We start from the raw sequence: 11,437 nt of genomic DNA, 5'->3' as shown, positions 1-11,437 counted from the left end.
ATAGCGTCCACAGAGTACCTAGGGTGTGGTATCTGCACATTTATTGGACATATCCAAGCTCAATTTAGAGATTGGGTGTGCTGAGGAAACCGAGGTCAATGGGAATTCGATCACAAAATCCCTATTAAATATCAAGAAAATGGTGTTCCTCCTAGTGGGGAGATACAGCTCGCGCCGTTACATTATACCAACATGCAAACCATGTGGAAAAATGAAAATCAGTCGAAAGGCTATCGATGCATATCAGAGTAATTTAGAGTTTAATCCAAAGGTGTTGTCTCCCGACACCTTTATACACAAAGCTGCAAATAAATGTATTTATTGTTACTGATATCTATACTCCTCCCATACGTAGTAATCATTGCTTGTTTCTATCGGTACAGACGTCTAATAAATATGGCTCACAATTTAGCAGAAATATTGGATGTTGTAGATACACCGGCAGAAGCGTTTGAGCAAAAACCTATAGAAAAACGTCAAGCTCTCAAGGATGCTCGAAAGTCAAAACCACACTTGCTGCCTAAAAAATGTACTGAGGTGTTCATCGATAAAGCCACGGGAGATGTAATCGAGAAAATATATGATGAATATAAGCTGGTGGAAAAGGGAGAAACAACAGCCAGAGCCATCAGCACTCACGCCCTTGGGCTATATAGCAAAACTATCGGTAACCTTATACCACTTGATAAGTCATGACTTAGAAAATGATTCTATTATCAGGGAGAGCATGACCGATCTTGGAATCCTCGTTTATACAGCATTTGGCAAATTTTTAGCGCCCTTTCACAGTCCATTGATGAAAAGGAAGAAATAGAGAAAGAAAGGAATGTTTGACGAATTGGAAACAAGGCTTTTCGAAGAGATTGTCATTCCACCATCAGGTCTTGGCGACATAAGAGGAAATGTTTATACCAGGCTAAGGCAAATGTATATAGACACATCTTCCCACATCCTAGGCATTGGATTGAGCATTTCAGATGTGGATATTGGAGACGTTACTATTGACCCCAGCGATGGCGAGTGTATGGCCAGCGTGTATTTTATATTGAAACATGTTATTCCCAAACTGGGTCAAATCATATCACGCACCAAGGTGCAAAATTCTAATCCGGAGGTTATCTCATTTGATAATTCAGACTATAAAATAGCAATCCGGTTTAATGGTGACGATGATGAATATGAGATTACACTATGCCAGTACGTGGATCATGGTTGGAACAACCAGCTGCTGTCTTCCATCAGATTTGTATGTGTTGCCACAGGTTCCTCGTGGTTAGGGAAGTGATTTTATAAGTCGTGAGACTTATGGAATTGACCGTCGAGGACGTTCAATTGGCCGTCCATAATAAAAAAGACGTAGCAGCGGATGTCCCCCGTACCATCTGCCTTTTTTGTCATATGGAGGGTTATACCGTCCGATAATCTCTGCAGGGGGCGCCCACTACCATGTAGGCCGCGATCAGGTGTTGCCCTGAAATCAATGAATAGCGCATAGCGCTTGATGAAAAACTGCCCTATAGTCACTTCACTATCATGGCATCCAAATAATTAAACGGTCTGCTGCAAATGATCTCGAGGGAGCATAGCATGTGAATAGAACTCATTGGGCTCACCCTCCACCGTGACAGAAATCTTCTCAATTTTGGGATTGTAGAATTGCTCATTGACACCCGCATAAGCCTTGGATACTCCAGGATCGACGAATAGTAGTAATATATCCACCAAGGATTTAGCAGGGATATTGACTTGGAGATTGTAGGATGTATCACTTTTCTTCATAGTCACCACTTTACTCCTCAATACTCGTTCTTATGGTAGGGCGAGGCGGCTGTTTCGCGACATCATAGCGCTCGCCAGATCCTCATTTACTAAATTTTCAAACTCGAGCGAAATGTTAGAGATTTTAAATGTAGCGTCAGCTGCCTTGGCTGCCGTTGAGGCCGCGGCTGGTGTACTGGCATCCTTGATGACTTGATCGTATGAAGCGAAATGTAGAACGAACTGTAGCCTATCGTAGAGTCCATGTTGATAAAACGAAAGATCTCTCGTCAACGCGAACATTTTCCCCAACGGAATACAAAAGGTGTTTCTGTATGCCGCGGCTATAGCACGCTCCTCATTTGTTCCTACATGGTCAGACGCTTTTACCTGTAAAGCGCGAATTGTCCCGTCATTTGGATTGATTCCCTCCAAAATCAGATTGTTCTCCCTATTAATTTTCGTAATCCAGAGATCACGGTAGACACTGAATACATTATAATCCGCAATATGCTGGATCTCATTCACATTCAGCGTAATACGAAGGTCCCTCACAAGGGCTTTTCCGATGTTGTTAACAATAGTACGCTTAGTATTCGTGCCGGTCAGTTCCATATCAAATAGTAGCCGAATACTCCCAGGAAATATAACATCGTCTCGACCCATGTTTGGTATTTCCACATAGAGATCCTCATTCTGGCCAATCGTGGACGGTACATGACTCACTTTAACCCGCTGCCTCTTGCCTTTGACAGCGAGCATAGTCTTGACTTGATAACTTGATAAGGGTTTAGTCTTCCAAAAACACTCATTTATTTAGGTAGGCTGGTTGTTGAAAGAAATGCCTATTAATCCAATATACAAAGGAGACTTTACGCCAGAGGAAGGCATTCCAGACGAGCCTGAGGAGTTCAGCAGTGACAGCGAGACCCTTCGGCCCGAGACTGATGTCAGCCTAAGACAACAGCAGGGAGGTGCGCGTAGGTGATTGGAGTTGAGTACGGAGTCGACCGATACACTACTTTTTAAATCAAAGGTTGATAGCCTGTACACGAATCTTAGGGATGGGATTGGGTTTATGCCCGATGCGACACATTACGATAGGTTCAGATTAAGAAAGGATGGCCAGCTTGTGGTAAAGAGGGTTGTGACGGGAAAAAGATCACTACCGGAAGTAGTACTCACGTTGCAAGATGGTAATTTTCCTACTATTGGACAGCTGCGGAAGTTGTTGGGTAGTACACGCATGAAAGCGATAGGGTTTGATGACTATCAGACACCAAACAAAAGCAGTAAAAATATGGCGCAGGGACTTCTTAACGAGATTGTTCACGTTGAAGAGAAGGCTGATGACATCGAAATGTTGCCGCTACTCGAGAATGTTATAGATGAAACAAAGAGTTTGATGGAGGATACTTCATTTACTGAAGCTTTCGACGAACGCGAAAGACGGAGGCTTCATTTCTATGTTAGAACGCTTCAGGACGACTTGAATTAAGTGAAAATTAAGATGATATTTTACGATAGCGAGCTTTCCAAGGCAGATGACAAGATCAAGAGGCTTGAGGCAAAGAAAGCTGGGTCCGACGTATCCGAGGAACAGCAAAATATCTGGGATGAGGACCTCGATAAAGAAAAGAAAGATCGTGAAAAGATAAAGGATGATCGAAAGGCGATAATAGAAAAAAATTGTCTCTCTGGAATCAATACCCAGCTCAAGGCGATTAAAGATACACTCATGAAAATCGCGGGGGATGATAAAACCTTGGTCCAAAAACTCAGGATCCTGTTCAAAGAGCAGGGAATAACTATCGCGAGAATCGTTTCTGCTGTTGGTTTACTGGTCTCTACCATCGTGCTCGCCGTCACTGGAGGAAGTGCAGGCGCCGTAGAAAGTACAGAAGAAGGTGCCGATGACAAAGGGTTTGTGAGAAAGCAGCTGGAGCGTCTCGGACGGTTCCTTAAATATTTAGCAGGCAAGGGGGGGGAGCAGCTCTTCCTGGAATCATTGGTACGATCGTATCGTTCTTTTTCAAGGTAGCTGCCAAAGTCGTTGAAGTTATAGCGGAGCATCAGTATTTAGCAATTGCAGGAGCTGTAGGGATCGTAGTGGCTTATGTGAGTAATAGGATGAATAAGGCTGGGAAGAGATAGTAAGTATGGAACGTTCTGGTAAGCTAGTGGCTTACCAGACAACTATTACATCTATTTTTGTAGCCAAATATATGCTAGAATGACCCCTACTCCTACCATAACCAGCGTGGCTTTGGTATCCTCGTGAACAGCAGCTTCCTCGGAGGATGGTGGATGCTGCCTATGGTCTTCCTTGGTATCCGTCGTGGTTTTCTTTATATGTTGTCTCGGAAGTATGGTGAAGGATGCTTTATGTTTGACAACCATGGTATTCAGATCTATCTCCACACCTACGCCTATATTAGAAGGTGCGATAAAAACGTTGTTGTTATACCCTACAATTTTACCAATGCGGAGGTTCATATTTGAAGGGAGCATGTAGACGCTGGACATCACGGCGAAATTTACTGGAGTCCGTGCATACTGGAGTACTTTTTGATACTCGGTGATATCTTGACCTACATTTTCATCGCGTTGAACCATGGCTTCGAATTTTTGCAGGAGGATCTGTCTAGCTGTGTAGTTGTCCGCACCAGACCCTAGAAGGGATGCTTTAGCCTCTACTTGAGACCCTAGCAATAGGACCACGTAAACTCGGATACTTTCACTTGCTTTGTTAGGCCCTTCGATGTCAGACCTTGGCTAGTGGGGATGATAAACTTGGCCCAATCACCATCAACCTGTGGCCACCATCTACCGTTTGTCTACGATGATATCAGGGCTTTGAATTTGTATAAAGCATTGGGATCCGCACCGTATTCGCGACATAATTGAGCATACCCAGAAGTAGATTAGGGGTTATCGTACTGGGAAAAGCCTCCTTTGTATGGCATGGGTACCTTCATTCTCGCTAGGATACGACGCATATGGTAGTATACATGAAATTTAAAAATTGAGTTAACGAGGGGTACGGAACTAGTCATGTGCTTGGCAGAGATGCCTAACGCCGTTGTAGCGCAATGGCAAGCGAAATTTACTTGGATGTTCCAATAATTCAGAGCTTGTCCCTCTCAATTTACACTCACAGGATCGTTCAACAGGTTAGTGGCAACTTTGATGGGGTACTTTGTGAACTGTGGAAATGCCACGGAAATGTGTTCAGTCGTACTTACGTAGAGGTCCTGATGCTCCAAGTTATTTACGCCGAGAGGGCACTCGCCTCTGTTGGATTTGTACTTTACTCTAGGATTATACGAGTAAATGTTCGTCTTTTCTTTAAAAAAAGATGAAGCAACTATATGTTATAGATATAGAGAAACGTACGATATTTGAGGACTACTTAGGGCAGGACACGAGGATAGCCCTGAAATCCATCAGTATCCGCGGTACGTGGTTAAATCTTTTCGAAAAAAATAATGATATTAAGATTTACAAAGCGACGCCCGGATCGACCAATGATGGAGATTTTAGCGTAGGGGCTTTTGAATCCCTTATTGGGATCGAAAAAGACCTATATAGAATAGAAGATCTAGCTGCTATAGTAAACGAACATGCGGGAGGAAGGATTAAACTTTTTGTACTCAGAAATGGAGTATGTAAAGTCAGAGTTAGCAAAGGATATGTTGCGATAGTTGACAAATCACTGACGGATCTTATGGGATATAATTTTGATACCAAATCAATGTTCACTGAGGGCGATCACGATAGCTTATACAAGACCGATGTATACCAGAGGCTGAGACCTATCACCAACTCGATGAAGATGTCTGCCTACTTAATGGTAGAAAATCACCTATATTATCAATACTTTCACTTAAAGAGCTTACTGCTTGGGGAGATGAGGTGAGATGGAGTTTCGAAAACCCTGTTTACCTTCCTTTAAAGGGCTCGACCGATCAGCTAAATTTTATGTTAACGGATGAATATCACCATGATAAAAACGTTTCGTTTGTGGGTATAACCATGCATATTCTGATACAATAAATGACAGATATTACAAAGCTTTATCCGAGCTTACATTCTGCACCTTTGGAGAGTACGGAGAAGGACAGTTCACAAGTATATAGACTGAAGAAAATAGAAGAAGTGGAACAATACCTGCGGGCTGAGATTAATGAGCGGGACAAGCTCGCTAAAAAGTTTAAAATGCATGATACGTGGGTTAGATACATGGATCACGGGCTGCTAGCGGTAAGTGTGATAACTTCAGGCGTTGGTATTGGTAGCATGCTCTCGGGTATCGGTGTACCATTCGCCGTGGCAATGGGAGGCATCACTATAGCTGTGGGATTAGGACAAGCCAGTCTGCGGAATGCGGGAAAGAGGTTAGGTGTCAATAGTAAGAAGCATGAAAGCATCAGGCTACTAGCGGAAACCAAGTTGAACTCTATCGTTGACCTAATCTCTAAAGCTGTGGAGAATGGTGTTATTAGCGACCATGAGTTTAGCTCAATCATGCAGGAGAAACAGAAGTATATGCTGCTAAAGGAGCAAGTCAGGCAACGGACACGCAAAATCGTGGAATCTATAAATGAACGGGAGCGACAGCAGCTTGTCGCGAAAGGGCGTGAGGAGGCGAAAGATGAACTGCTCAAAAAACTTCAATCTGCGCAGTATGTCAGCGGTATTTAGAGGCACCGCCGGCGTATTCATAGTATAATATTTTGTATAAAACATTAGACAACACCAAGCACTTCACCAGTATCTTTATCGATCATAAAATCACCGTCATAGATGATATTTCGCCTTTGTTTCGCTTCCAAGCCTCTGATGTAGTCTTCTAGGATCTTTATTGATACAATATCAACACATTGCTTGCAATAAGGACCATCGGTTTGTGTTGTATTACCGATATATTTAACTTGGTGTATTGCAGCGAGAAGATCAGCCCTCTTGAGGGCTGAGTAACCTTTAATACCCAATGCTCGGGCTTCTTTTTTCAATTCGTTCATTGTTTATTTTGTATGCAGTTGTATACAAAATCTATCGACTTTTAACTATACCACAACAAATGGTTCTTCGTCATCTGAATCAATAAGATGTCGTGTCCTTAAGGGTTGTTGAACAGGCTTGTATTTACACTCCTCCAAAAGGACCTGCAAATAATTTTTAGATCCCTGTCGATAAATGCTGGATAGCTTGATGATAGCCGTATATTCGCACGGCTGCTTTTTAGGTACTAGTTTGTTGTAAAAATCAGTGGTTATTTTGCTATCCCATTCCTTGACCTTGGTACTAATATATCTACCATTTTTAATAGGTGAGTTTGCGAACTTACTACCATATAATTTCTCAATCCATGTCAATATGCTTTGGTATTCTGAAGCATTCTGGATGTTGATGTATATCAAATGACATGGTGAGCGACGAGCCATCATCATATCTGGATGCACTGTTTGAATACAGCCCTTTTGGTGTTATGATCAATAGTGACGATATTTTGCTGTCATGTTTATAACCAACGACAAAGCGCTCATCCTTGCCTTTGTTGGCTTTAATTGGATCACTAAGCACGATATTCTCAATTTGAACATCGTCAATATAGAGCACAGTTGGTTCACTGTAAAAATCTCTGGTTTCAATATTATTTCCATAAAATTTAAACATTTATTTATGGAAATTGAACCCTCAACTAGAAATTTTACAAACACAGCAACCTCCATTATACGTTATATACATCATATTGGGTTGCCAACAGAGCATTCTTCCTTTAATTATTAGCCTCCGTTCACACTTATCACATCTGTCATATTGATCGAGATTAATTCCAGTTTCATCACATTGTTCATTCATCGTTTATTTACCCCACAAAAGCTCAAGGTCTGCCTTTTCATCCTCAGAAAAACACCAATCAACGGCTCTATCGGGATGCCACGCAATAGGAAGTATCACTATAGGAAGTATCCTTCTCCACTTTCCGCTGACGATAAGCATCAGGAACATACGCGAGGGTACTGGGTGCTTTCTGTGCCGCATTTGTACACATTTCTTGAGTCTTGAAATGATCCGGAACATGTCTGAGCATCCCTGGATGCTCTCCAACCGCCATAGTGCACATTTTCCAGGTCTTGAACCTGTCGGGGGAATACTTGAATACCAGGGGTTCTTTTGAACAACCTAGTTGCACATTTCCTGGGTCTTGAATTGGTCCGGTACATACCTTACCACTGGTGGATCCTCTTCAACCAATTTTTCCCATCTTTTTTGCCTCCAACTCATCTTTATATTTTTTTTGATTCCAACTAACAATTTTTCTAGGACAGTTGAATAATTTTACTCATATTCTGTATAATATGAATATACGCTATTGCGCATGACGTCATATGATTTCATTAATATTATTTTGTGTTAGTATTTAATGTTTAATATTATTTTGTGTTGGTGATTGGCAGATGACGTCATGTATCTTACATTTAATATTATTATGTGTTATTATCAGCATATGATTTCGTTTTTACTTGTTTTTTGGGATGAAATGGTGGTGGAAATGGTGAAAGCGGTGTTTTTGGGGGTAAAGGTGTAGGAGGAGCGAAAACCTGGTTATATTCACTCCCTACTACTACTTACGTCTCTTTGATCACGAGTATTTCTTTAAACAATTTTGCATGTTACCTGAAAAATACGAAAAACTTCTATCTTATGTGGCACCATTGATTTCTAAATCGAATCTAAAACGTGAAAGCATACACTCAATATTTTTTATAAGCATACGGGTAAATTGGGCTTAAGCTCAATATGCTTAGGATTTTCCCAATTTGAGCCTGAAATTATGCTTAACGTATGCTTAATTTCAAAACTCATTTCATAGTCTGATACTTGAATGACTTTCAGGTTTTACCTGTCTTGCTAGCTCCGGACTGAGTAAAACATTTTATTCCATTTATTTGTACAAAGTTTAGTTCAAAAGATTATTTCATGCAAAAATGTTGTTTCCTATCACTTAACCTCGTCCTTTGTGTGATACTATTTTTTACACTTGATTTGGGCAGAAATTGAAGTGAGGGAAAATAATTCCGAGGCTGGGAAATATGCTTAGTATATGCTTATTTTTTTAAGCATGTGAGCTTAAGTATGCTTATAAACTTTATGCTTATAAAAAATAATGAGTGTATCTGCTGATCAACGTTTGTGCATAACTTTAAGATATCTAGTGACTGGAGATGCAAAATCTACCATAGCAAGCAGCTATCGCGTGGGACCTACAACAGTTGGTAGAATTATAAGCGAAACATGCAATGCCATATGGGAAAAATTGTTGGGAGCAGGACAGTTAAAACGTCCATCAACGCAAGCAGAAGGGAAAAAAATAGCTGCAAATTTTGAGAAACTTTGGCTGTTCCCTAACTGTATTGGGGCAATTGATGGAAAGCATGTGGTAATGCAAGCCCCAGCACGTGGAGGTTCCTCTTTTTTTAATTATAAAAAGACCCACAGCATAGTGTTAATGGCAGTATGCGATGCAGACTACAAGTTTTTATTAGTTGATATTGGTGATAGTGGCCACCAAAGTGACGCAGGTGTATTTTCAAGCGGAAATATTAGGTATGCAATCAATGAAAATCTCTTTCAGCTCCCCCAACCAAGATATTTTCGTGGATATGATAAGGTGAATTTCCCTTATGTTTTCGTTGGAGATGAAGCATTTCCTTTAAAAAATCAACTTGGTTAAACCTTATCCTCGTAATTTATTAAATGATGGAAGGCGCATATTCAACTACAGGCTATCAAGAGCTAGGCGAGTAATAGAAAATACATTTGGCATATGCGCATCCAGATTTCGAATCTTTCGCAGGTCCATAATTGGCACTGTAAAACACGTTACAGAAATAACAAAAGCAGCAGTAGCCTTGCATAATTTTTTAATGGATGATAGGAAAATGTACTGCCCGTCTGGATTTGGTGATTGTGTTACAAATGGTATGCTGAAAGAGAGTAGTTGGAGAGATGAAGAGAATTTTCAAGGAGCGTTATTAGACATTAAAAGAGTGTCTTCTAACAATTTTACATTGGAGGCTAAGGAAGTTCGTGATAGTTTTTGCGAGTACTTTATGACTGACATTGGATGTGTTTCCTGGACACAAAATGCAGTGAACTCCACTGCAGACATATTTGAATCATAAGTAAATAATTTTTATATTTATATTTAGAAAATACAAAGTAGCATAAAACATCTTTCTCATAGAGCACAGTCCTCGATAATTCTTGAATCTTTTAATACTTTATTACTAAACAATGCTCTTTTGATTTTGTTGGTAGTGGTATCCTACTCAGATGTTATGTTTACGAAACTTTGTCTTTGTTATATAACAAACAAGTCTATACGTAATATCAACAAAATTTTAAAGAAAACGAGTTGCAGTATATATTATATAAATTGTTTTTACTTTTCAAATTTTATGTCAAACAACACTTGTTGGATTTTAATTTGTGCCAACGTATTTTTTCTCTCGTCTAAACCTCTCAGCGTCTCCAGTAAACTTAAACAAAATAATTTATTTCCGTCTTCCACTGGCTCTTCTTTTTGTAATGGTTGTTGTTTGTCTGTTTCATTTAAATGCCTATCAAGCATTCTCATTAACAAGAAATCAATATCATTTTCTTGACTCGAAACATTACTTCTTTTTCTATGCTTGGCAGGTGGTGTTTCAGCAGGTGGATCGCTTATCTCACTTTCATGGGATGACACATTATAATTAGAGGAAGTGGAATTATTTTCTTCATCAATTCTTTGGCTTAATATTGATGACGGTATGTTTGAAAGTTGTATTCTATTGGTAAGGCTGTCTCTTAAAAATGATAGTTCCTCAAAAAAGTTGCAAGTTGGTAATGTTTTTTTAGCAGAACCAGATCTTGTTGCTTTCTCTCTTTTTGACAAACTTTTTTGATAATTATCTCTTACGTTGTTCCATTTCTTTTTTCAAGGTGTCCACTAAGAATAAAATATAAATAAATGTATTAGCTAGCTTTTCCCAATCTTGCAGAAAAAAAACTTTCCATTAATAAAATTGACTGAATAATTCTTAGCATATATGAATAAAAAACTATCTAGTCACTGACTCAGCAAGCTACATACCTGTCACATTCATTTTGATGCTTATCTCCCTCCAACATGCATCTTTGTTATTTAAATCGCAGTGGCTATTCATACGTGACCGTACTTTAATATTTTTTTTCTATTCGTACGTGACTCTCACGTATTTTATTATTTTTTTTCTATTCGTACGTGACACTCACGTACTCACGTAATTTATTATTATTTTATTTTTTTCTATATCTGCGATTTTCTATATCTTTTCTTCGTACGTAAAATCTTTTCTTTCTCGTTTCATAAAAAAAAGATTTTTATACTTAGCATGAAATTTCAATTTGTTATGGGGAAAGTTTTAGTAGTAGAAACCAGCCTTTTCAACTTCATTACAATTTCAATTGCAAAAAGGCGCGAATAGGACTTGTATGCTGAAGGAAGAAGATGGAGGTCGGACAGAGTTTTTCGAGCTTCGAGCAGTTAAATGAAGCAATTTGTAGTCATGAAAAATCTAATTATATTCAACTTTATGTCAGGAGTTCTCTTCTATAGAGAGTGCAGCTAAACGTGCAACGAAAAAAA

General features: G+C 39.6%; 1 protein-coding gene across 1 annotated transcript; it reads left to right on the top strand.

The window, feature by feature from the left end:
- Nucleotides 1–8,932: 8,932 nt before the first annotated feature.
- LOC130636918 (uncharacterized) lies at nt 8,933–9,499 on the top strand. The gene has a single exon (XM_057446769.1). It carries the CDS (start codon nt 8,933–8,935, stop codon nt 9,497–9,499), a length of 567 nt encoding a protein of 188 aa, XP_057302752.1.
- Nucleotides 9,500–11,437: the final 1,938 nt, after the last annotated feature.

The sequence above is a fragment of the Hydractinia symbiolongicarpus genome, chromosome 3 (assembly GCF_029227915.1).
Source record: "Hydractinia symbiolongicarpus strain clone_291-10 chromosome 3, HSymV2.1, whole genome shotgun sequence".
NCBI classification, from domain to species: domain Eukaryota; kingdom Metazoa; phylum Cnidaria; class Hydrozoa; order Anthoathecata; family Hydractiniidae; genus Hydractinia; species Hydractinia symbiolongicarpus.
Note: the sequence above shows the minus strand (reverse complement) of the source record. Positions and strands in the feature narration are given on the sequence as shown.